General features: G+C 34.1%; 1 protein-coding gene across 2 annotated transcripts in view; it reads right to left on the minus strand.

Moving 5' to 3' along the window:
- Positions 1 to 25,786, minus strand: part of LOC121368032 (dynein heavy chain 3, axonemal-like) — a 168,537-nt gene that overhangs the window by 47,824 nt on the left and 94,927 nt on the right. For both annotated transcript variants that reach the window (XM_041492543.1, XM_041492542.1), the window contains exons 42-56: positions 22,820 to 23,058; positions 21,841 to 21,990; positions 21,034 to 21,250; positions 18,461 to 18,574; positions 17,650 to 17,802; positions 17,064 to 17,237; positions 16,586 to 16,724; positions 13,830 to 14,020; positions 10,556 to 10,651; positions 9,334 to 9,525; positions 8,778 to 8,911; positions 6,322 to 6,484; positions 4,413 to 4,595; positions 2,696 to 2,854; positions 894 to 965 (exon numbers count right to left, since the gene is read on the minus strand). In XM_041492543.1, the coding sequence (XP_041348477.1) occupies positions 894 to 965; positions 2,696 to 2,854; positions 4,413 to 4,595; positions 6,322 to 6,484; positions 8,778 to 8,911; positions 9,334 to 9,525; positions 10,556 to 10,651; positions 13,830 to 14,020; positions 16,586 to 16,724; positions 17,064 to 17,237; positions 17,650 to 17,802; positions 18,461 to 18,574; positions 21,034 to 21,250; positions 21,841 to 21,990; positions 22,820 to 23,058 (2,376 nt within the window). The remainder of the gene's footprint in view (positions 1 to 893; positions 966 to 2,695; positions 2,855 to 4,412; positions 4,596 to 6,321; positions 6,485 to 8,777; positions 8,912 to 9,333; positions 9,526 to 10,555; positions 10,652 to 13,829; positions 14,021 to 16,585; positions 16,725 to 17,063; positions 17,238 to 17,649; positions 17,803 to 18,460; positions 18,575 to 21,033; positions 21,251 to 21,840; positions 21,991 to 22,819; positions 23,059 to 25,786) is intronic.

Below are 25,786 nucleotides of genomic sequence, written 5' to 3' on the forward strand. Positions count from 1 at the left end.
TTTAAAATTGCTCATTAAGACCAGTGGTATTGAGTGGTATTTAAAAATTGCTCATTAAGACCAGTGGTATTGAGTGGTATTTAAAAATTGCTCATTAAGACCAGCTTATTGAGTGGTATTTAAAAATTGCTCATTAAGACCAGTGGTATTGAGTGGTATTTAAAAATTGCTCATTAAGACCAGCTTATTGAGTGGTATTTACAAATTGCTCATTAAGACCAGTTTATTGAGTGATATTTATAAATTGCTCATTAAAAGTAAAGACAATATATTACATGATAATATACAATATGAAGTTTTGTATGATTTTGTTTAGTAATTTAAGTGCTGGTGATGAAAGCAATACACATGTTTTAAAAAACCCGGAAGTAAACATCACAGTATGTTAAAATCTGGAAGTGAACAAAATCTGGTTTGGGCTTGTATGCTGTAGTGATACTATACCCGTAGTTCATATTGGGCTTTCACACTAAAGGTTTTATTTGCCTGTTGGTCAATCATAAACCGTACTGAACGAGTATTTTGACAGTAATAAATAATGTTTAAATCAAACTTGCGCTAGCATTGCACCTTCAAATTCAGTTTTGTTTTCGGGTTTGGTTTTTATAACAAGTTTGAGGATGACGAAAAAGAGCACGGGGTAGCCTAAGCACCTTGCATAAGCTTACGGTATTTTGTAAACAACAAACATCAAAATTATTAACATCAAAATCGGTACTTTTTTTATTGAGGGAGGGATTGGAATGAGAGAAAATATATTCTTGCGAACTGACTCATTTTCATTAAATTGCGAAAATTTGATCCTGCAAAAATAATGTATTTTACAGTATTCAAAAATTGCTGAGACCAGTGGTTTTGAGGTAACCTTTAAGTATAGTTTTGACTTTACTTACTTTCTTTGCTGGCGGCCAGTAATCTTCAGCTGATCTGCCACTTGCATCTACCTTCTTAATGGGTGCAATTCCCTGTTAGAATACAAGTATACTTCACAGAATGTTACAAAAATCACACTTGCTTTCATGTGATAAAAAACAATACAATTACATTTCATGGAATGTTAAAAACATCAGTCTTAATTCTCCACTACAGACAACGTCAGTTAGATACAGTCAAACCCGCTTATTTGCATACCCTCGGTGCTGCTCGATTTTATGCAATTAACTGGGTTAGTCGATTAACCGACAGAGTACCGACTTTCACTTTGTAACAGCCATACAACTACAAAGTGGTATGGGAGACAGTCTAGCACAATGCGGTACTTCATACCGGAACTATTATAGTTAACACATGTCACATGCAGTTGGATATACATGTATTCCCATTATAGACAACAGAATATCATTTCACAAGATTTTATAAACTCTGATTTATTTACCTGCTATTGACAACATAATTATATTCCCTGTTACAGACAAAAGAATTACAATTCACAGAATGTTAGAAAAACAAGACTTTAATTCCCTATAGAAACAAAATTATATTTTATAGAATGTTACAGACAAAAACAATTATGTTTCACAGAAAGTTAGAACATGAATTAAAGCTCTGTTCTGTGTAAAGAACAACATAATGATAGTTTCATAGAATGTTACAGACAAACGACTTATGTCACAGAGTATTCGAAACACACATTTAATTCTGTCATATAGGCAAAAGAACAAGTTTAAATCCATCATAGACAATATGTATCTATATAACTCTTGTGCAGTCACACTGAAAAGAAGGAGGTGGGGGGGGGATGGACATAAGTATTGATTTAATATTGATAACAAAGGCCACAAGTCACACAGATATGTTAAACAATTATTAATTGATTTACATTCATTAAGATCCAGTAGACTTTTTGTGAATTCTTTACTACTGTCAAATTATTTTAATATGGTTTGATCACAGATGACTTCTAACATTATTTCAGCAAAATTTACCCATGTTGATACACACAAAAATGTTGCACACAGTGGGGTTTTCAAGCATTTATGAAAACTACCACTGGTGTAGGAAGTGGGGGGGGGGGGCAAGGGGGGCACATGCTCCCCCTCCATTTTGTAGCAGCAGCGATGGTTTTTATATATTTATATATAAAAAAATACTAAACAAGCTTGCCTGTCATATCATTTTTACGACATGAGTAAACAGGTTTGGTATCTGACAAGCGAAAGCAAGTCCGATACCAACACTGTTCACCAGTTTTATAAAAATGGTATGACAGGCAAGCTAGTTTAGTATTTTATTTATTACAAACCAACTGCAATGCAGAAGTAAGCAGATGGCGAGACCTACTACATCACGCTTACGTCACGCCAATATTACACTAGTTAAATATTGAGTGATTGTTACATGAGCAATATGTTACACCTGTATATATATGTGTGTGTGTGTGTGTGTGTGTGTGTGCCCCTCCCCACTTTTTGGCACCTTCCTATGCCTGCGACTACTGAAATGTGCATTCAACTAGGATTCATTACAAGTTGTCTGCTGTAAATAGTTATTTCAATCATCAAGTTTAAGAACATGTCACAATGTTAACACCTTACAACAGACGAATCTGTATTTCCTTTTTGCCGCATTTAAAGAAAAATGCCCAAAATATCTACTGGTCTTTACTTAATGTTGTTGAATACAAGATCGGCTTGTGCAAAACTAAAGATCGATCACAAAATTTCATCTACTTCTGAAAAGCAATTTCTTCAAATACCTTTATGACACACACAGCTTCCATTACAATTTTGACTCCGTTTGGTGGGTTCTGCATCGTCTTGACAATAGTGATGTCATTCTGTTTCAATGTGTTCAAGGCAGCAACAGCAGCATTCAGTGCTGGCATGGCAACAGCTAGCTTCTCCTCACACTCAGTCTGAACAAATATATTAAAAATACTTAATAAACTGAAAATGAAATGAATATAAGTGGTGTATTCGGTATGAATAAATTGAAAATGAAATGAGCATAATTCGTGTTTTGTACGACTTGTAAATGAAATAAATATAATTATTTTTTTGTATCAATAAATTGAAAATGAAATGAATATAATTGGTTTTCTGTATGCATAAATTGAAAATTAAATGAATAAAATCGGTTTTCTGTATGAATAAATTGAAAATGATATGAATATAACTGCATGGTTTTCTGTATTAATAAATTGAAAATGAACTGAATACATGTATAATTGGTTTTCTGTATGAATAAACTAAAAATGAAATGAATATAATTGGTTTACTGTGTGTATAAATTGAAAATGAAATGAATAAACAATTAACGTGAATGAAATAATACAACTGATTTTCCTTATGAATAACCTGAAAATGAAAGTAATACATTGTCACATTTTTGTTATAAATAAATTGAAAATAAATGTCACAAAACTGATTTTACTGATGAATAAATTTAGTCATATAAATAAAACTGATTAACCTTATAAATAAAATGAAAATGAAATGAATAAAAATTATTTTACATATAAATTGTAAAATGAAATAAATACATTTGTTTTAATCTGAAAATATAATGAATACAAGTAATTTATCTTATGAATAAAATGAAATGAATACAATTAATTTATTTTATGAATAAATTAAAAATAAAACGAAGACAATAGATTTCTTATTATGAATGAACTGAAAATGAAATGAATACAATTAATTTGTCTTATGAATAAATTAAAAATTAAATGGATACAATTGATTTCTCATTTATATGAATCAAAAATGAAATAAATACAAAAGATGGTTCTTGTGAATAAATTAAAAACAAAATAAAACGATTAATTTCCTTTATAACAAACAAAAAATATAATGAATTTTTCATTGTGAATGAACTGAAAATTAATTGAATACAATATATTAATTGAAAATGAAACAATGCAATTCATTTCGCTTATGAAAGAAATGAAAGTGAAATTAATACGATTGATTTCTCATTAAGAATGAACTGAAAATGAAATGAATACAATATATTAATTGAAAATAAAACAAAATAAAGAAAAGTTTTATTTAACGACACACTCAACATATTTATTTTCGGTTATATGCCATCAAACATATGGTTAAGGACCACACAAATAGAGAGAGGAAAACTACTGTCACCACTTCATAGGCTACTCTTTGCGATTAGCAGCAAGGATTCTTTTATATGCACCATCCCACAGACAGGGCAGTACTTACCACAGCCTTTGATATACCAGTTGTGGTGCACTGGCTGGAACAAGAAATAGCCCAATGGGCTCACTGACGGGGGGAAACGAAACAATGCAATTCATTTCCATTATGAAAGAAATGAAAATGAAATCAATATGATTGATTTCTCATTAAGAATGAACTGAAAATGAAATGATTACAACTGAATTTTCCGTTATGAAAGAATTGAAAATGAAATGATTACAAATGGATTTTCCATTCTGAATGTTGCCAGTTTACCTTGATGGCCTGGGCCTCCATGGCTGCCTTGTTAGCGACGGCCTCGTCGGTCTCCACGAGCTGCTTCTTCTTCTCCACCTCAATGGTCTCCCCCTCAATGATGGTGATCAGCTCAGCCGTCTCCTTGTTCGTCTCTATCAGCTTCGGCTGCAGCTCTATCAGCTCCTCTTGCATTATGCTCACCTAGAATCACAAAAACATACTCGGTACAATTTGGTTCAAACCCATATTTTTCTATCAGCGCTTAAGTTCTTGCATTATGCTCACCTGGAAAAAGAAAGACATACGGTATAAGCAGAAACTTTTGTTGGTTTTTATATTTGTGGGTTTAGAGAGTAAGTGGACAGCCTCGAAAATATATGAAAATATCAACAATTCTGTGAAAAAAATATATTGTGATTGCCATAATAACTTTAAGCAAAGGCGATATCATGCAAATGGAAGCTGACATGAAATTTTTAATGTTTAGAGCAAGAAAACTTTGGGTTATACAGTACTCAGTACAATTTAGTTCAAATACATATTTTTGTATCAGCTCTTCTTACATTATGCTCACTTAGAATAAGAAAGACATACTCAGTACAATTTGGTTCAAACCCAATATTTTTATCCCATTATTTATCATGGGGCATTGGTTGGAATGGAAAAAACCCTATGACCCAAGTACCTCAAGCAAGCACTCTACACATGGAGATAAATCCTCCCGCATAATATAAGAGAGGAAACCTAGTATCACTGTATTGGCTACTCCTATCAAGGGATTCTTTTATGCATTTTCCCCCTAATAGGCAAGCACATACCACAGCCTCTAGTGTCAGTCATGGAACACTGGATGGGATGGGGGTGGGGGGTGGGGGGGGGACTTAATTTAAAAAACATATATCAATCCCACAGGCCATGCATGTCACTGTAGCCAAGTGATTTACCACACTGAGCTACATCCTGTCCCAAGAGACCTATCAACCATTAGTAAAATATCAGTATCCCCCCCCCCCCCCCCACACACACACACACACTTTAAACTTTAATTTTAGGGTTAGAATTAGACTTAAGAGTTAGATATCGATTTTTATTACCCATATGGGCTCAAATATACGGGGTAATATTTTTTCGATCTCTGCACAGTGTGCAGATTGCTTCTACAGCCACTGATTGGCTGGCTTAAAAATCATGACATTTGGTTGGTTGCTTGCCATGGCTGGAACTTCACTTTCATTTATATAATGTTTCCATTCATGAGTCAGATTACACATACGTTATACGATCTATAAAGATTTACAAAAACAAATGGACTCATCTGTTTCGTAAACATGAAATGGTATATTTTCATAAGCAGCGACTTTAGTAATATATAAAAATAATTATTTTCAAATGCAAATACAGTTGTATTATTTTGTACTATAAACACTTGGCTGTGACGTCACCTACATTAAGTCATGTAATATGCGTAAGATTATATGACGTAATGGCTGATAGCTTTGTTGTAGAATGCAGAGGAATTTTTACATTAAAAATCAGTTAAAATTGACAATGGGTAATAAAGAGAATAACCAACTCGCTACGAGGAGTTACAAATTATCTGTCCCTCATGAATGAATGTTGTAAAACCCTCGCCAAAGGCTCGGGTTTACAACAGTCATTCACTCGGGACAGATAGTTCCTAATTCCTCGTAGCTCGTTGGTTATTCTCTAATTAAGGATGGGGTTAATGGTAAAATATCAGCATGCCCACGTCCTTTAAATTTTAAGTTTAGGGTTAGAGTTAGACTTAGAGTTAGGTATCAATTTCGGGTTAGGGTTACAATTAGAATTAGGGATAGATTTAGGGTTGGGATGAAGTTTCCTTGTTTAATCAATACAATGTGGGGATGGGGTAGCTGAATATTGTTCTTGAACTATGAGAAGTAACCTGCTCTTCTGAAAACTCCAGCTTCTCCAGACCGACTGTATATCTGTCCTTCAGAGTGAGGATTTCCAAACGCTTCCTGTTCATCAGTTTCTTGAATGTCTTGATCAGCTCCAGGTAGGAGGTTGGTGTCACATAGTTCGTTCTCCTCAGTGTGTCAAAGTATCTACAGGTGAAACAAACATCAACCATTAGTTACAGGACAACCACAGCATTCTCAGTGTGTCACAGCACTGGTGGGCTAAAGATATATTAAACATTAGTTACAGGACCACTACAGCATTCTCAGTGTGTCACAGCAATGGTGGGCTAACAACCACAGCATTCTCAGTGTGTCACAGCACTGGTGGGCTAACAACCACAGCATTCTCAGTGTGTCACAGCACTGGTGGGCTAACAACCACAGCATTCTCAGTGTGTCACAGCACTGGTGGGCTAACAACCACAGCATTCCCAGTGTGTGACAACACTGATGGGCTAACAATCACAGCATTATCAGTGTTACAGCACTGGTGGGTTAACAACCACAGCATTCCCAGTGTGTGACAACATTGGAGGGCTAACAACCATAACATTCTTAGTGTCACAGCACTGATGGGCTAAAGATATATTAAACATTAGTTGGTGTCACATAGTTCGTTCTCCTCAGTGTGTCAAAGTATCTACAGGTGAAACAAACATCAACCATTAGTTACAGGACAACCACAGCATTCTCAGTGTGTCACAGCACTGGTGGGCTAAAGATATATTAAACATTAGTTACAGGACCACTACAGCATTCTCAGTGTGTCACAGCACTGGTGGGCTAAAGATATATTAAACATTAGTTACAGGACAACCACAGCATTCTCAGTGTGTCACAGCACTGGTGGGCTAAAGATATATTAAACATTAGTTACAGGACCACTACAGCATTCTCAGTGTGTCACAGCACTGGTGGGCTAAAGATATATTAAACATTAGTTACAGGACAACCACAGCATTCTCAGTGTGTCACAGCACTGGTGGGCTAAAGATATATTAAACATTAGTTACAGGACCACTACAGCATTCTCAGTGTGTTACAGTACTGGTGGGCTAACAACCACAGCATTCTCAGTGTGTCACAGCACTGGTGGGCTAACAACCACAGCATTCCCAGTGTGTGACAGCACTGGAGGGCTAAAGACATATTAAACATTAGTTACAGGACAACCACAGCATTCTCAGTGTGTCATAACACTGGTGGGCTAAAGACATATTAAACATTAGTTACAGGACAACCACAGCATTCTCAGTGTGTCACAGCACTGGTGGGCTAAAGATATATTAAACATTAGTTACAGGACAACCACAGCATTCTCAGTGTGTCACAGCACTGGTGGGCTATAAAGATATATTAAACATTAGTTACAGGACAACCACAGCATTCTCAGTGTGTCACAGCACTGGTGGGCTATAAAGATATATTAAACATTAGTTACAGGACAACCACAGCATTCTCAGTGTGTCGTAACACTGGTGGGCTAAAGATATATTAAACATTAGTTACAGGACAACCACAGCATTCTCAGTGTGTCTTAACACTGGTGGGCTAAAGACATATTAAACATTAGTTACAGGACAACCACAGCATTTTCAGTGTGTCATAACACTGGTGCGCTAAAGATATATTAAACATTAATATGTTATGGAACAACCACAGCATTCTCAGTGTGTCACAGAACTGGTGGGCTATAAAGATATATTAAACATTAGTTACAGGACAACCACAGCATTCTCAGTGTGTCATAACACTGGTGCGCTAAAGATATATTAAACATTAATATGTTATGGAACAACCACAGCATTCTCAGTGTGTCACAGAACTGGTGGGCTATAAAGATATATTAAACATTAGTTACAGGACAACCACAGCATGCTCAGTGTGTCACAGCACTGGTAGGCTATAAAGATATATTAAACATTAGTTACAGAACAACCACAGCATTCTCAGTGTGTCATAACACTGGTGGGCTAAAGATATATTAAACATTAATATGTTACGGAACAACCACAGCATTCTCAGTGCATCACAGTACTGATGGGCTAAAGATATATTAAACTTTATAGATTTATTTTACAAATTAAGATCTAAAAAATACATTTATCTGACTCTCAATGGTTTATATATCTTTATTTGAGTACTGGAGTGTTGCTACATATCCCATCCCATCCCATCCCATCCCCATCCAATTCCCATCACCATTCCATCCATAACACTCCTTTCTGTTGATATATTATGAAGATTTTTTGGTTTACTTTGAAAAATCTATTTTCACTGAGAATTCTCCCTTCTAAGAAGCCACTGGTTACACTGAGGTTCAGCATACCAGTATTACAATTTTCATATTTTTGAGTTGACTGTAGACATACATTGTCAAAAACAAAAGTAGCTAAATATAGCACTTGAAAATATATTCAATAACACCATCTATTACCTTTCAGAGAGATGGCGCACTGTTTCATGGAAGTGTTTACACATGGCAACTGACTGTTCTCGGACTTCATTCGACATTTCTACTTCATCCAAGAACTTATTGGCAACAAGTTCCAGAGCATCCTCAGGCCAGGCCTAGAATCATATTGCCTTATAATGAGTTTTAGAAAGATACAGTTTATTAACTTTTTTTTCTCTTTTTTTTTAAAAAGATAATATTGCAAATAATTTTAAAACGTTTTAAAAATTAAATTTAATAAACATTTAGGAATTTTCGGGTTTTTTTTAGAAAGGGAAATAAAAACAAAAACATAACAGAGAACCAAATGCAAAAAAAGTATAACAAGCTGATGCCACCATTGTTGGCACTCTCTCCCCAGTTGCACCAATATTTCACCTTTCAAAATTTTGCTGAGATCAGACAAAATGAAGAATAAAAGGAGGGGAAAACTGGTTGGGTTACAGCAAATCAATGCTATTTAATATATATATTTTTTTTTTATTGATATAGGGCATAAAAGCCAACATTAGAAAGGGAAAAAAAATGACTGAATTACCTTGAACCAGTCAATGGTGCAGCAGTTGATGAGTGATGGAAACATTCGGAGCCGGTTGCGGAACGAGTCGCCGATTGGGGAGAAGGTGAGCACGAGATGGAGATTCCGCCGAGTTCGCTCGATGAACTTGTTGTACATGTTCAGGGGAGTGAACTCCATCTGCTTGTTTTCAGCCTGACAAATCACCTGCATCTGTAACATTACAAAAATGTGTGTTAAATACCAGTCTTAGGTCAAGCATTTAAAAACCCCACTTTTCCTGGGTGTTTTCTGGGTGTTTTTTTTTTTTTTTAGAACGATCTGTAATTTCTCCTTAGATATATACAGGTATGGTATATCATTAATTTATGTAAAGGTATTGGTTTGTTTATCTTCTCAACAGCCTAAGTTTCTCCTCTGAATCATACAGGTTTGGTATATCATTCATTTTTGTAATATAAAGAAAGAAAAAAAGAAAGAAATGTTTTATTTTATGACGCACTCATCACATTTTATTTATGGCCATATGGCGTCAGACATATGGTTAAGGACCACACAGATATTGAGAGAGGAAACCTGCTGTCACCACTTCATGGGCTACTCTTTTTGATTAGCAGCAAGGGATCTTTTATATGCACCATTCCACATACAGAGTAGTACATATATTGATATACCAGTCGTGGTGCACTGGCTGGAACGAGAAATAGCCCATTGGGCCCACCGAAGGGGATCGATCCCACTCCGACCGCACATCGAGTGAGCACCTTACCACTGGGCTACATCCCGTCCTTTAAGTAATATAGCACTTTGTGTACCTTTTCAATGATCGGGGCAGGGAGTGTTCTAATGGTATATCATAAATTGATAGCAGAGTGAATCATCCTCCATTTAAGTAATATAGCACTTTGTGTACCTTTTCAATGATCGGGGGAGGGAGTGTTCTGATGGTAGATCATAAATTGATAGCAGAGTGAATCATCCTCCATTTAAGCAAATCATCCCCAAACCATGCATCAGGACTAGTACATCAAAGGCTATGGTATGTACTGTTCTGTCTATGAGTAAGTAAATGTAAACAATCCCATGATATGTTTTTTAGAAGGAGTAGCCTGTGTGGTGGCTGTCGGTTTCCTGTCTTTGTCATTAAGTAATAGGTTGTTTACCATCTCAAAGATCTGTAATTTCTCCCCTGAATCAAACAGATTTCATATATCAAAAATTTAAGTAATAACTTAATGTTTACCTTCTCAATGATCTGTAGTTTCTCCTCAGATTCATAAAGGTTAGGAATATCTCCTGTGTTCAGAATCATGTTCACATCCTCCAGGAAGGATTCATCCTATGAACAAACATATATATATTTATAATGTGTAACATTACAGTCTGTAAATGTAACACAGACAGCTTAGCTGTATTTCCTGCACTGTATTCTTAAACCTTAAAGGTGCAGGGGCCTATTTCACAAAACATTGTAAGTTTACTTCTATGACTAGCAGTTATACCGAGTATACATTTACAAGTGTTTGGCATCTATTTCACAAAGAAAATTACATCATTACAGAAGATGGAGCATTTTAAGAACAAAAGAAAATGACATGTGTACTTTTAACTATATTTGTTGTACTATAATAATAATAAAAACTGTGGTTTAGTCATAGATTTATGTTTACGTGCAAAACTAGGTTTACGATGTTTTGTGAAATTGGCCCAAATTTGATTCATCTTATTATAACATCCTTTACTAATGAAAAATAAAACCACAATTTTTACTACAGTTTTAAGCTGCAATTTCATCTCATCATATTATAATATCATTTACAAAAGCAGAATACAAACACAACGACAGTTTTAATAAACTCACAATCTCGCCTCAACATCTTATAACATCACTTACTGAAGTAAAATGCAAATACAACTACTACCATACTGTTTTAATAAACTCACAATCTCGCCTCAACATCTTATAACATCACTTACTGAAGTAAAATGCAAATACAACTACTACCATACTGTTTTAATAAACTCACAATCTCGCCTCAACATCTTATAACATCACTTACTGAAGTAAAATGCAAATACAACTACTACCATACTGTTTTAATAAACTCACAATCTCGCCTCAACATCTTATAACATCACTTACTGAAGTAAAATGCAAATACAACTACTACCATACTGTTTTAATAAACTCACAATCTCGCCTCAACATCTTATAACATCACTTACTGAAGTAAAATGCAAATACAACTACTACCATACTGTTTTAATAAACTCACAATCTCGCCTCAACATCTTATAACATCACTTACTGAAGTAAAATGCAAATACAACTACTACCATACTGTTTTAATAAACTCACAATCTCGCCTCAACATCTTATAACATCACTTACTGAAGTAAAATGCAAATACAACTACTACCATACTGTTTTAATAAACTCACAATCTCGCCTCAACATCTTATAACATCACTTACTGAAGTAAAATGCAAATACAACTACTACCATACTGTTTTAATAAACTCACAATCTCGCCTCAACATCTTATAACATCACTTACTGGTAAAATGTAAATACAACTACTACCATACTGTTTTAATAAACTCACAATCTCGCCTCAACATCTTATAACATCACTTACAGAAGTAAAATGCAAATACAACTACTACCATACTGTTTTAATAAACTCACAATCTCGCCTCACATCTTATAACATCACTTACTGAAGTAAAATGCAAATACAACTACTACCACACTGTTTTAATAAACTCACAATCTCGCCTCAACATCTTATAACATCACTTACTGAAGTAAAATGCAAATACAACTACTACCATACTGTTTTAATAAACTCACAATCTCGCCTCAACATCTTATAACATCACTTACTGAAGTAAAATGCAAATACAACTACTACCATACTGTTTTAATAAACTTGAGGATTATTGCTATCAACGGTTATCATAAAACAGTTTGTCAACATGTTTTTAATACACTTCTGAATATTAAAATGAAGAATAATATACTTCGTGTGACCTAGATTTGTCTGTATAGCTAAAAGGATATCAAAGAATGGTGCTTATTGGTAAGAAAATTAATGTGGACAGTCTATTCTAAATAGTTAAATAATGAAAACATTTACTAGACATTGAAGCTTTAACTGAATATATGCACAGAAATATTCATTTTCTTTATATATTAATGACAACAAACCTAAACCCAGCAGGTTTTACATATATTTCATCATTTGGACTATAGGAATAATTAGTTAACATTTCCAAACAACACTCAATTACAGACTTCATAACTGATCATCATAAAAACCACCCAATCAATTGGCTATTTTAATCTTATCTTCTGAACATCACTTATGTAAACCATGTTTTATCACATACCTATTCAGTCTTACTATTAGTGATAAAGACATTTTCAAACCATATGATAAATTTATCTTGTATCACACATATGTGCGATCTGGGCCCAATTTCACAAACATCGTAAGCCTAGTTTTGCACGTAAACATAAATCTACGACTAAACCACAATTCTTATTACTATTATAGTACAACAAATATAGCTTGAAATGGACATATTCATTTACTTTTGCCTTTTAAAATGCTCCATCGTCTGTAAAGATGTAATTTCTGTGTGAAATAGACACGAAACATGTGTAAACACACGACCAATATTAACTGCTAGTACGGGAATTAGCGTCTTTTTATTGCTAATTACATCATCTGATTTACAAATTACATAACATATTTGAAATATTACCCAAGATTGCCGCAGAGTATGATTCTCAACTTTAAGTAAATCCATGAAAGGAGGATTGATTAATAGATTTAAAAAAGCGTAGTTATGACGTTAAATAATAAAACTGTTTTGGTAAAAATAAAAGAAGGTATGTAATAAATACAGAACTTGACATATGTTGTTTTCACTTATTATTCATTGCACGAGTTTATTTCACACAAGAACATACCACTTGACTACTACACGGTCTTGTGGTATATATTCTTATGCAAAATAAACTCATGCAATAAATAGGGAGCGAAAACAACATATGTGAAGTTTGTTTTGTTTCATGACACCACTAGAGCACATAGATTTATTCATCATTGGCTATTGGATGTCAAACATATGTTAATTTTCACACAGTCATAGAGATGAAACATGCTACAATTTTCCATTAGTAGCAAAGGATTCTTTATATGCACCATCCCTCATACAGGATAGAACATACCACAAGTTTTGATATACCAATCGTGATGCACTGGTTAGAGCGAGAAATATCCCTATAGGCACACTGACTTGGATTGATCCTAGACTGACTGTGCATCAAATGAGCGTTTTCCCACTGGGCGACATCCCGCCCTAACATATGTGAAGTTCTGTATATATATTGGGAATCGGGAACTCTATTTACGTGCCCATATCCACAAGGGTTCAGGCAACCCACCCCAGATTTGGTTTCTGACATCGCCAGTGGCCAATTCCAGGGCAGGGTCTGTATACTATACCTTTATCTGATGATCACCGAACATGAAAACCATGGACACGCCATCATCTCCAGCTCTTCTCATCAAGTGCTTGAGGTCTTCCCGCCAGTCCAACACTGAGTACTTCTTGCTTATTTCGATGTTGAACAGCTCAAAATCAGACATAAATGCTGCAAGGCGGGTCACACTCTGTCGACCACTGCCACCAATACCTAGAGAGATAGAACGACAACTGATAAATATTTCAACTCAATTTAAAGAAAGATGTTCAATCATTTTAATATATAGTAAAGAACACTTCTAACGAACATGCTTAGAACGAACTACTGCATAGAATGAACTGATCATAAAGTCCCGTTTTATCTCCCTATACATTAATAAGAAGTTATGCAAATGTGTACGACGAACTACTGCTATAAGAAACATATTATCAGGGTCCCTTCTGATTCGTTATAAGAGTACTTTACTGTATACATATTATGAAAGAATTAAAAATTTCAAATTGTAAAAGTAAAGTTTGTTTTATTTAACGACGCCACTAGAGCACATTGATTTTTTTTATCTTATCATCGGCTATTGGACGTCAAACATATGGTCATTCTGACAGTTTTTTAGAGGAAACCCGCTGTCGCCACATAGGCTACTCCTTTACGACAGGCAGCAAGGGATCTTTTATTTGCACTGATAGGGTAAACTCCCCCTGCTTCAAGAAAATTTTAAATTTTAAATTTTTCTGCAGATGTGCCTGAGGAATGTTTGTTTAATGACAAAGAATGGAATACCACTGCCACCACACATGCTACTCCTTCCAAAATCCATCATGGTAATTTTTACATATACTTTATCATAGATAGAATAGAACAGAAAATAGCCTTTGATGTACTAATTGTGGGTTGAGATGGGGGGAAAAACCTACATTAACTGAGGATGATTGACCCTGCGCTCCATCATTAAGAATTTTGTTTTGTTTAACGACACCACTAGAGCACAGTGATTTATTAATTATTGGTTCTTGGATGTCAAACATCTGGTAATTTTGTCATTTAGTATTAGAGAGTAAACCTGCTACATTTTTCCATTCGTAGCAAGGGATCTTTTATATGCACCATCCCACAGACAGGATAGCACATACCATGGCATTTGATATACCAGTTGTGGTGCACTGGCTGGAATCAGAAATAGCCCACAATGGCCGCACCGATGGGGATTGATGCCAAACTGACCGCATATCAAGTGAGCACTTTACCACTGGCCTATGTCCCGCTCAGACCTGTCAACCTTTAGTCAAGAGAAAGCAGGAGGTGTGTGTTGAAAAAGCAGGAGATTTTGTCAAAAAGCAGGAGATTTTTTAAATTCACACAATTTAACCCAAAATCGCAAGATTTAAAAAAAACATTATTACAATAAGTTATATGAATACTTTATAATGTCATATATACTTCTTAACCTTAGATCTTGGCATTAAAAAAATATATATATATATATATATATATATATATATTAAAAAAAAATTTTTTTTTTTTTTTTTTTTTTAAGTTTAAATATTATAATTTAAAACATATTTAAAAAAAAAAAAATATTTTATCCAAAAATGTTAAGAACATGAACAAGAATTTTTTTTATTAATTAGTACATTTACGGTATTACACTTAGCCTTACAGGTTGCGTTACATTATCATTTGTGGTTAGTGTACCTAAGTACCAAAAACAAATTTATATAAATCTTATAAATTAATATTCAGTTTTTACTATAATGAGGAACGGTGGCGTGGTACTTATTTAAAATCATTATAATGATGCAATAAACATTGTATTTTCATTAATCATAAGTAAAACCTCATTACGGACATCGTGTGAAATATACCGGAATTATACCCATTTCCGTGAGTAACTTTATGTCAATGTCAAACACAACATTTTTTAATTGTACAAAAATAATTTCTTGAAGTGTACCCTTATAACCAACATTTTACCACACAAACATACAAAATTAACTGACACAAGTATGTTTATACAGCTAATTGGTCTTTTCGTTGTCTTGCTGTGACATGTGATTTTAACATGCATCGTGTGTATCGCTGTCAACTCGTGAGTCTGGCAGTTCAGATTCGTCATAGTTGCATTATGTAATCCAGTGGGAAGACATTTTACAATTCAGAGGTGTTATTAGAACTAAATTGGATAGTTTTTTTTTTTTATATGGCAACACTGAATGTCAATACACAGCCTGTTGAATTAGCAGCAACACGCTTCGTAGCCATTACGATGACAACAAACATTATAATAACACGTCATTTTATAAACTCCATGTGCTTTTTTAACAATATAAATAGGCTATCCCACAATTCTCACTTAGGCAAAGGTTAAACAGTCGGGACAATTCGGCCTGTTACATTCTGGGAAACCGAAAGTAGTCGACATTTTTCGAATGACAAAAAAAAGGCAAAGTTACTTCCCTTCTGTTATTTTGATGAAAGAGGATCGATTTTTTTTTATGCTTACAAAAATGTCATTTAACAGGAGAAACTGTCTCCCGCACAGGACGTAGGAGATTTGATCAAATACCGGGAGACTCCCGCAGAATCCGGGAGGGTTGACAGGTCTGGTCCCGCTCCCCATCATTAAAGAGTGCAAATTTCTGCCTTGATTTTGAAGAGTGATTTTTCATTCTCTTCAATTTTTCGAAAATGAAATTCTGTTACCACTAATTTCATTGGATCATCAGAAGATGATCTTTACTGAACATTCCAGCAACAGAAATATGCGATATGACTCACCAACAAGCAGACAGTGTCCATTAGGCTGCTTAAGAACACGACTGATTCTGGAAATGTGTTCAATGGCAAAACGGAACATGACCAGATCCATGGGTGCCTTGCTTATTGTGTTGTAGTCCTCCAGGTACTGCTCTATTGTCTGAAATTACAGAATAAAATAAAAACAATAAAACTCTTGTCCATGTGTTCCTGCTTAGGTGAACTTAATATTAATACTTGATGATATGGATGGATGGATGGAGAAAAGGATGGATACATAAATGGATGGATGGATGGATGGATGCATGAATGGAAGGATGGAAGGATGGATGGATGGATTAATGAATGAATGAATGAATGAATGAATGGATGGATAGGTGGAGAGATGGACGGATGGATGGATGGATGGATGGATGGATGGATGGATGGATGGATGGATGGATGGATGGATTCTTCGATGGATTGATGAATGGTGGACAGGCAGATGAACAAATGATACCTCTCGGAGTGCATCAATATTTTCTACTTCATCATAGAGCTTGTCCTCTTTGTCACTCATGTAGTCTCCATACATCAGACTTCTAAGAGTATCATCAGTCACAGACTTGCCAGGCTGACACAGGTGCAGAAACAAAGCACTGTACTTCTCCTTGAACTGGGATTCACAGGATTGCTGCAATAATAAACAGATATGTAAGTGTAGAAACAAAGAGATGTACTTTTCCCTGAACTGGGATTGCTGCAATAACAAGCATTCTGAGAGTACTGCTAAAACAATTTCCATTAAAGTGAAATTTGATTTGGACATACCAACCTCTGTGGTGTCGTGGTTATGTCATCAGACATAAGGCTGGTAGGTACAGGGTTCGCAGCCCGGTACCAGCTCCCACCCAGAATGACTCAATGGGTAGGTGTACGACCATTACACCCTCTTCTCTCTCACTAACAACTAACAATTAACAACTAACTCACTGTTCTGGAGAAGACAGCCTAGATAGCTGAGGTGTGTGCCCAGGACAGCGTGCTTGAACCTTAATTGGATATAAGCACGAAAAATAAGATGCAATAAATAAATATGAACTTACTTTAACCAGTTTGAATAGCCTGTCTCTGTCCTCGTCATCAACGAGCCGGTCATAGAACACTCTGTAGACCTCATGCACCCACATCCTGCACATCTTCGCCGATGCCATAGTCGTGTCGTGAGGCATCACGGTGGCCTTCACCAGCAGAATCCCCTTCAAGCAGAAATACAAAAACATCATTACCACAAAAATTCTACAGAATTAGATGTGTATCCCACCATAAACTTGTTTTGTGTCGCTCAATTGCCTCCATAGATAATAATAATAATAATAATAATAAACTGGGGTGTAGTCAGAGAGGAAAAAAGGCTGAGGCAAACCCAGAACTGTAAAATAAATATCAGTGTCATGGGAAAAATAAAATAAATTTCGGGAAATTCCAGACTGCCTCATGCTGGCTACACCATTGATAAATATAATAATCCTTATTTAAAGAAGGTGACACATTCAGTACAAATAGAGACTGGTCTCCCATATGGCCTTCTCTAACCTATATCCTACATTCATTACACATTTATAAACAAGATGATGATCACCTCTTTGCATATAATAAAATTATATTTATTAAACTTTTAAATTGGGAAATAATATTTAATGTAAAAAAAAAAAAAATTTAGTTCTTCAATTTTTTTTTTTTAAATTAAACATTTATGTGTGACAAATCCTATAATTATTGTGTACAAAGCCAAAATGATTGTGCCAAAAGTGCATATGTTGTCAACCTTCGTATAAACTGTGTAACCTATCATTGATACAATTGTGGTATTATGACATAAAATGACTTGACAGGATTCTGTGTCAACATGCTCACCTGCACAATTCTGGAGAAATCTCTCAGGTTGAACAAATAATGAGACTTCGAAGGTGTCGGCAGAAAGTTGGCAATGGCTTTCTGGTATATTTCAAGTGTTGCAGTTAATATTATCTGAAAGAAGACAATCAAGGCACATATATTACGTACAAGTATTGGTTTAATAAAACATGTTTGACCAAGGTTTATAGAAATTTTAAAAGTGCGGCTACATGATTATTGAGACACCTGGTCAAGATAGTGAGTGAAGAAACCTATAGGCAACTGTTACTGAAACATAGCAAAAATTATTTTATAAGCACTTAATTACCAGTGTCATGGTTAAGCCATCAGACATAATGCTGGTAGGTACAGGGTTTGCAGCCCGATACCGGCTCTCACCCACAGCGAGTTTTAATGACTCTCTCACTAACAACTAACAAATAACCCACTGTCCTAGACACACATCCAGATAACTGAGGTGTATGCCCAGGACAGCGTGCTTGAACCGTAAATGGATATAAGCACGAAAATAAGTTAAAATGAAATGAAATATAAGCACTTCCCAAAAACAGAACAGAATATGCCGTGAACTTTGATATACAATAGTCATGAGGAAGGAAGGAAATGTTTTATTTAACGATGCACTCAACACATTTTATTAACGGTCATATGGTGTCAGAAATATGGTTAAGGACCACACAGATATTGAGGGAGGAAACTTGCTGTCGCCACTTCATGGGCTACTCTTTTCAATTAGCAGTAAGGGATCTTTTATATGCACCATCCCATAGACAGGATAGCACATACCACGGCCTTTGAGGTACCAGTTGTGGTGCAATGGATGGAGCGAGAAATAGCCCAATGGGTCCATAGTCATGAGAAGCTAGTTCGGACAAGAAATGCCCCAATGTATCCACCTTACAAACCATCACCTTGGGCAAGTGCTCTACTATTAATGTCTATTTCCATGTAAGGATTTTACACCGTGTTTTCACACCATATAAAACATGTTAACACTTCCATTTGCGAAAATGGAGTTATAATAATAAGCTTTCCATTGCAGCATCACATTAAAAAATATCCTGCTACCAGTGTAAAATGCCTCGAATACAAAAAAACCCACCCATCCTGGTGCATTTGATATGACATACTATTTATTATTACATAATGGCCTCGGTCAATAACAATTTCTTTTGTCCATAAAACCTGATATCTCCTTCAATGACAGTCAATAATTGATAATTGTTCAATTAATGGGATTCCTGTATTTTTGTGTCAGGTCACCATGATTGATGGACGGTTAGCCTTTGCCCACATTTACCACCAAGATGGAAACAGTTGGTCAGAGTACTGGATGCCACCTGTTTGCTGGCTACATGTATATGAAATGCCCGGGGCATAAAAATGCAACATAAAATGCTGAAGTGGAAACATACTGATCTTTAAGGTACATTCTGCTTAGTGGTCTATATAGGCTATCGTATATCATGTTTTGAACAAAACTCATTAAGTCCACAAGATGTCAAATAGAAATTTTTAATAATTTGTTTCAAACAATAACTTCATGTATACTGATGGAAAGAAATAAGGGAACACATCAAATTGTAGACCAAATTTAATTCACAACTAGCGTAGTAATGTCTGTATTTCATACCAAGTTGTAATGTGGGATTGAATGTCTGTAGTGTTGAATGTGCTGCCTATATGTTCCCAGTCAACTTCCGACCATATGAATTGATTATTAATGCAGTCATTATTTCTTGTTGCTACCTGTGTGATCCTTTATTTCTTTCCATCAGTATATACCACTGGTTTATATCAACTATAAAAGGGGGTTTAATAAATTTTAGGATAATCACAGTGCATGTAACCATGAATAGAATGTTAAACAAGTAATTCATATGATTATTTCCATAATGTTTTCCAAAGTTTTGCAAACATTCTTCTATTAACCATGGTTTTCTTTTTCTTGTAAGTGTTATCACAGGGTGTGCATTTTACTGTCACCCGGTCACCCCAGGCGAGTGAAAACAACATCGGACAAATCAAAACCTTATCGTCGATTCGTTACAGCGTATTATTTCAGAATGTTCAAAATGTAATGTTTGTAAAACAACCAAAAAGTTAGTTTTGATAATAATTCAATTGACGGATTCTCCGGTATGTATAATCTTTCTTGGAGTTTGTTTGTATATTTATTAAAAGTATGAATGCATCTTATAATTTCTTAACTAAACAATTTTACCATTATAACCATTAATTTACAAGGCAACTAATAAGACAAAAAAAGTGTTATATATAAAACAGGAACAGTTTTGTTTTGAAAAGTTCTTGCTGTAATCTAATCCAGTAAATGTTTTAGCTACCAAAACAGATGACTCTGCTAATATTTATGGCTGATGCCAATTTAGTGTTCATTTGAAGGTTATAAATTGTAATAAAAAGCTAGTTATTTGCATAACAACTACCTCCTCTTTATAAACACTGATATACTTATCACTTCCAATCGTTGTTCAAATAAAAACATGTGGCCTATGCTAATTTACCATTACTGTTCTTCAAGAGGAGGTAATGATAACCAAATGCCTTACCCTGGCGAATCTGCGAAGCACTGTTTGAAAGGAGCTGAAATGCCAGTCTAAGATGGGTGCGAATATGTTTTTCATTGTTTCTTCACTAAATGTCTCAATGCCAATCACGTTGAAGTGGCGAAGAAATCGAGGTGTGACCATGTTCCGACCACCACCAGGGGGCACCATGGCTGTCAACATTATGATGTCTACCATCTGAAGAATACTTGTGTCTTTTCTGCGATTAAGAAACACAACAGCAATATAATTTCTGTGGCAATGAAATTAGTTTTTTTTGTAGTAATAGAAATATATTTTCAAAAATACATGTATTTAGATCAACATCCAGATCAAGTAACCTTAGGGGAGGAAGGGGTGTTATAAGATGCATTACAAAATATTATGGGGGAGGGGGGGGGAGTGAGAGGGCATTTGTCAAGAGTTACATAACATTTTCAAAACAATAGACTCAGCTTTATTTACAAAGTAAAATGCAGCCAGACATGATTATTTTGTTTTGTAACAAATGATTACCAAACAAAGCAAACAGAAATACAAACAGAAAATCTAATAATATTGGTCAAATTATTACGGAGGTACTGTGAGTGATAGTGGTGGTTTATTGACAAATTTTATTGACAAACTTTAGAGAAGGAAGTGGCCTTTGTGTTACAAAACATTACATGGGGGTAGAGAGGAATACAAAAATGCCAAATGATGTTTTATGAAAAACAATTAACAGCCCCATTATATTGCAACATAGACAGGTATTTATAGCAAATATAGATCTACATTTTAGCAGTATTTTAATGGGTTGTTGAGACTCACCTGTCAAACCAGAATTTGTGATCAATCCACTGACGCAGTACTTCAATGGGGGGTTGAGCCCCATACCTTTCCTTGGCTGGCATATTTAGGTCATCAACGAACACACACAGTTTCTTGCCTACCGTTGGTCCATACACTCCTTTTTTCCTCCTGTTAGTCAAGTGAGACAGTTAGAACAATGATTAGGACAGGAAAGTAATTAATACATGTATCTGTTTAACGACACCTCAGCACATTTTAAACTGCAGCTATTTGAGTGCCTTTGAGACACAAGGGGGAAGAAGGGGATCTATCTAAATCAATGTCAATGTGTTCTACTGGTGTCGTTAAATTTTTTTTTTTAAATTCAGAGATGAAAGAGGATTAAAAAAATAGTTTTATTCAGAAATGTTAATATTCCTGGTCAGGTACTGAGATTGGTCTTAGAGTTAAGGTTGCACAATGATCTAAAATAGCTGTCCACATTCAGAGTGTATGCAAATTATCATCTGAAACCATATTGTATGAGTTAAGTTTTGGGCAGAGAATTAAGTTTCGTATAAGTTTTGGGCAGAGAATACAGAATGTTTTTCACACACAGTGGAAAACCCAGAAACACTGTACAGATGATTAAACTTGAGAAAACTTGGAGTGTTTTCTCCTTTATGGATACATTACCTGTTCTCAAAACAAGTGCTCTCTCCCCCCCCCCCATGGCTAGTAGTCTGGTCCAAACATCCCAACAGCCAATGGGATGGCCTAAATTTTTCGGACCAGACTACTAGCCATGGGGGGAGAGCACTTGTTTTGAGGACAGGTAATGTAAAAAGAAAAAGAAGAATTCTGGATAAATCTAGAAAACTTTCATCTCTAAAACTTTAACTTTTAAACAAATATTCTTTTCCATTCCTTTAAATAATAACAAAAAAATCTCCCTGAATATTTTTGGCTACCGATATGCAACAAAAAGACATGAAATAAAATATTGATGACACTCTACCTATCGAGCTTTGAGAAGATGATATCCTGCGTCTGATTGGCCGACGTTTGAGCTGAGAAGTTGATGTTGCAGATGGTGTATTTGTCCCTGGGCAGCTCCAGGAGGTAGTTGTTGGTGATGGCGCTCTTACCAGTACCTGTGGGACCGACAAACAACACGGGTTTCCCTTTCAGCAGGAACCGCTCCAAGAAATAGCGCTGACGCTCAGTTTCTGCAGTGTTGATTATCAGTGAATTGATCTAGAAATATATTCACAAATACATGTATTTTAAATAATTTTTTTTTTATATAAAAATAGAAAAACATTGCAGCTAAATACCTGAATGTTATTACTGTTAATATATTTTTAAAAAACAACAACAAAAACTAAACAAAACCAATAACCAACAACATCTGAGTGTTATATTGGTCAAAATTTAGTAAATAAAACAAAACATTTTATAAATTTCATAAATAATCATATATTAATATAATTTATGCAAATGTCCTGTGCTTATTAGGCAAAACTGTAAAAACAAAACTGACAAGTAAATTCTTAGATATTATGTAATTAGTTACTATTCGATTTAATTAAGTTGAGTTATACACCCCAGTATATATATATATTAAGTATATTTTTTGTAAGCTAGCAGTTAGCATTTACAGTTCACAGCAAAATAAAACAAAACTCTAAAAAGCCAGTGCAAAGCATTAATATAATTTAATTTATACACTCAGCATATTTTGAAGTTATCTAGAATAAATTTATAATGCAGAAATAAATAACATGAAGCCTTATTTATATAATAAAAAGGTAATAATTGCAGATTTTGTAAACATACATACTGGTATGTATAAACTGCAATAAACAAGAGATATTTACAGCAGGTCAGTTATAAACTAACAATAAGAATTGAGTAATCAGTCCATGAGATACATATTAATTTTCAAGACTATAAAGTAAACATAAAAAGAAATAATAATAGACAGTTTAATGTGCATAATGGATAAGGTACTGGTAATCAAAGATGGAAATGTGCAAATTAATATTTAATTACAACCAAAAACTAATTAGAAAATGTGGAACCAAAGTTACTATAACTAAGATCTCTTGTAGGCCTATACTTACAATCATGACAATAATTATTATTAAATTATACTTTTGCTTTACTGATATCCCAAACCAATACAATTATTTTGTTCAACTATCTGCAGAATATCATTTTATTATTGGTTTCACCAACCCTACATCTATGCATATATTAAATGCTATGTACATGTAAATAATAAACATATATTATTAAGAATATCCCAAAACCATTATTTCAGTGTAATTATTACAAAACAAAGAAAATAATTGTAATATGCTTATAATATATATCAAAAATCCCAAAACCATTATTTTAATGCAATGATTATAAACAAAAAATGTGTATACTTACTTCAGTGCAATTACATGTGTTACAAAATAGAGGACATATTTAATTTATATTAAATAATTACTTCAGTGCAATTATTAAAAAACTAAGGATATAATTGTAATAATTTTACAATATATCCATTAAGAATATCCCAAAACCATTTCTTCAGAATGAGTGCAATTACATGTAGATACCAAAGGACATAATTTCGCTAATATATTTGTAATGCTACTCGTTAAAATGTTTTCGGAAGGATTTCTGGGTTAGCATATGAGCTTACCATTATACGCAGGTCTCTATCTCTCTGTCAAACGAAACAAGTGATCTTATTAATCATATTAATTGCAATCCAACTTCTACAAATATTTCACAACTGTTGAACACGAAAAACCATATGCATAATAAAAGTGATTTCAGTTTTTGTTATATTTTAGTATACAATTTAATACATGTTTAATATGAACTGATATAATAAAGGTAAAGGTGCTAAATTGAATGTAAAATATTATTAAGATCTATCAGTTTTTAATTAGGTTTTTTTTTGTTTGTTACAATGTACACTCCAAAAACAAAAATAACCAATGCTGTTATTACAAATGTTTAATGTTGTCATTTTATGACATATTCTAGCAAAATGAGCCATATATTAATACCTAAACATGTTAAATAAATGATATACAATCAATGTTCTTCAACTTTTCTTGTAATATTTGTTTTCTTGTAATTTTTAAAATGTTTTTTTCTTATTTTCAAAACAATTTCATTTGCAGAATACAATATGAAATGGATATTCTGTATACTATTCCTAGATATGTTTGACAAAAAAAAAAAGAAGAAAAAAAAAAAAGTTTTAAGTGGAGGAACCAAAAAATATTTTTAATGAAATGTTTCATACAAAAAGCTGTTCAGTTATAATCATGAATTTATATACCTGTATTTCTTGAATTATTTAACATTTATACCAGAGTCATTATTGATAGATTAGCCAAAAGTTACATTTTTTTAAAAAAGTCAATAATACCATTAATTATTACATGTATTGTAACAAATTGGGATTTTTTAACATATAAATATTTTTAGCTTATACCTTATATAAAAATAGTACAATTTTCTCATCATGTTCAACAATTGCAAATGTAATTGTGTTGTTAATTGAAGTTATAGCACATCACATCAAACCAAAGTCATAATATTATGAAACACAGCTGGTTAAAGTTTTATAATTTATTAATACATGGCTGTGTATACACTATACAATATGTAGTCAGCTACTGAGTATATATTATATTATACTCTTATCTACAACAAGTACATAATGCACATGTGTACATGTACTTACCTACTACACTATACTACATAATGCATGCATATCTGGGGCCTAATTCACTAAACTCTTGCAATTTTGCAATCTCGCAGTGCAATTATGCAAAAAGACTTGCTATGACAATGTGATTTTGCTTAAGAGAGCTTTAGTAGTGAATTTGGCCTCTGAACTACATAATAATTCATTTTCTATTATATACTAAAGCTGGAATTCTATATACTGGCATGCATATATTGCAGTAAC

Source organism: Gigantopelta aegis, chromosome 3 (genome assembly GCF_016097555.1).
Source record: "Gigantopelta aegis isolate Gae_Host chromosome 3, Gae_host_genome, whole genome shotgun sequence".
NCBI classification, from domain to species: Eukaryota; Metazoa; Mollusca; class Gastropoda; order Neomphalida; family Peltospiridae; genus Gigantopelta; species Gigantopelta aegis.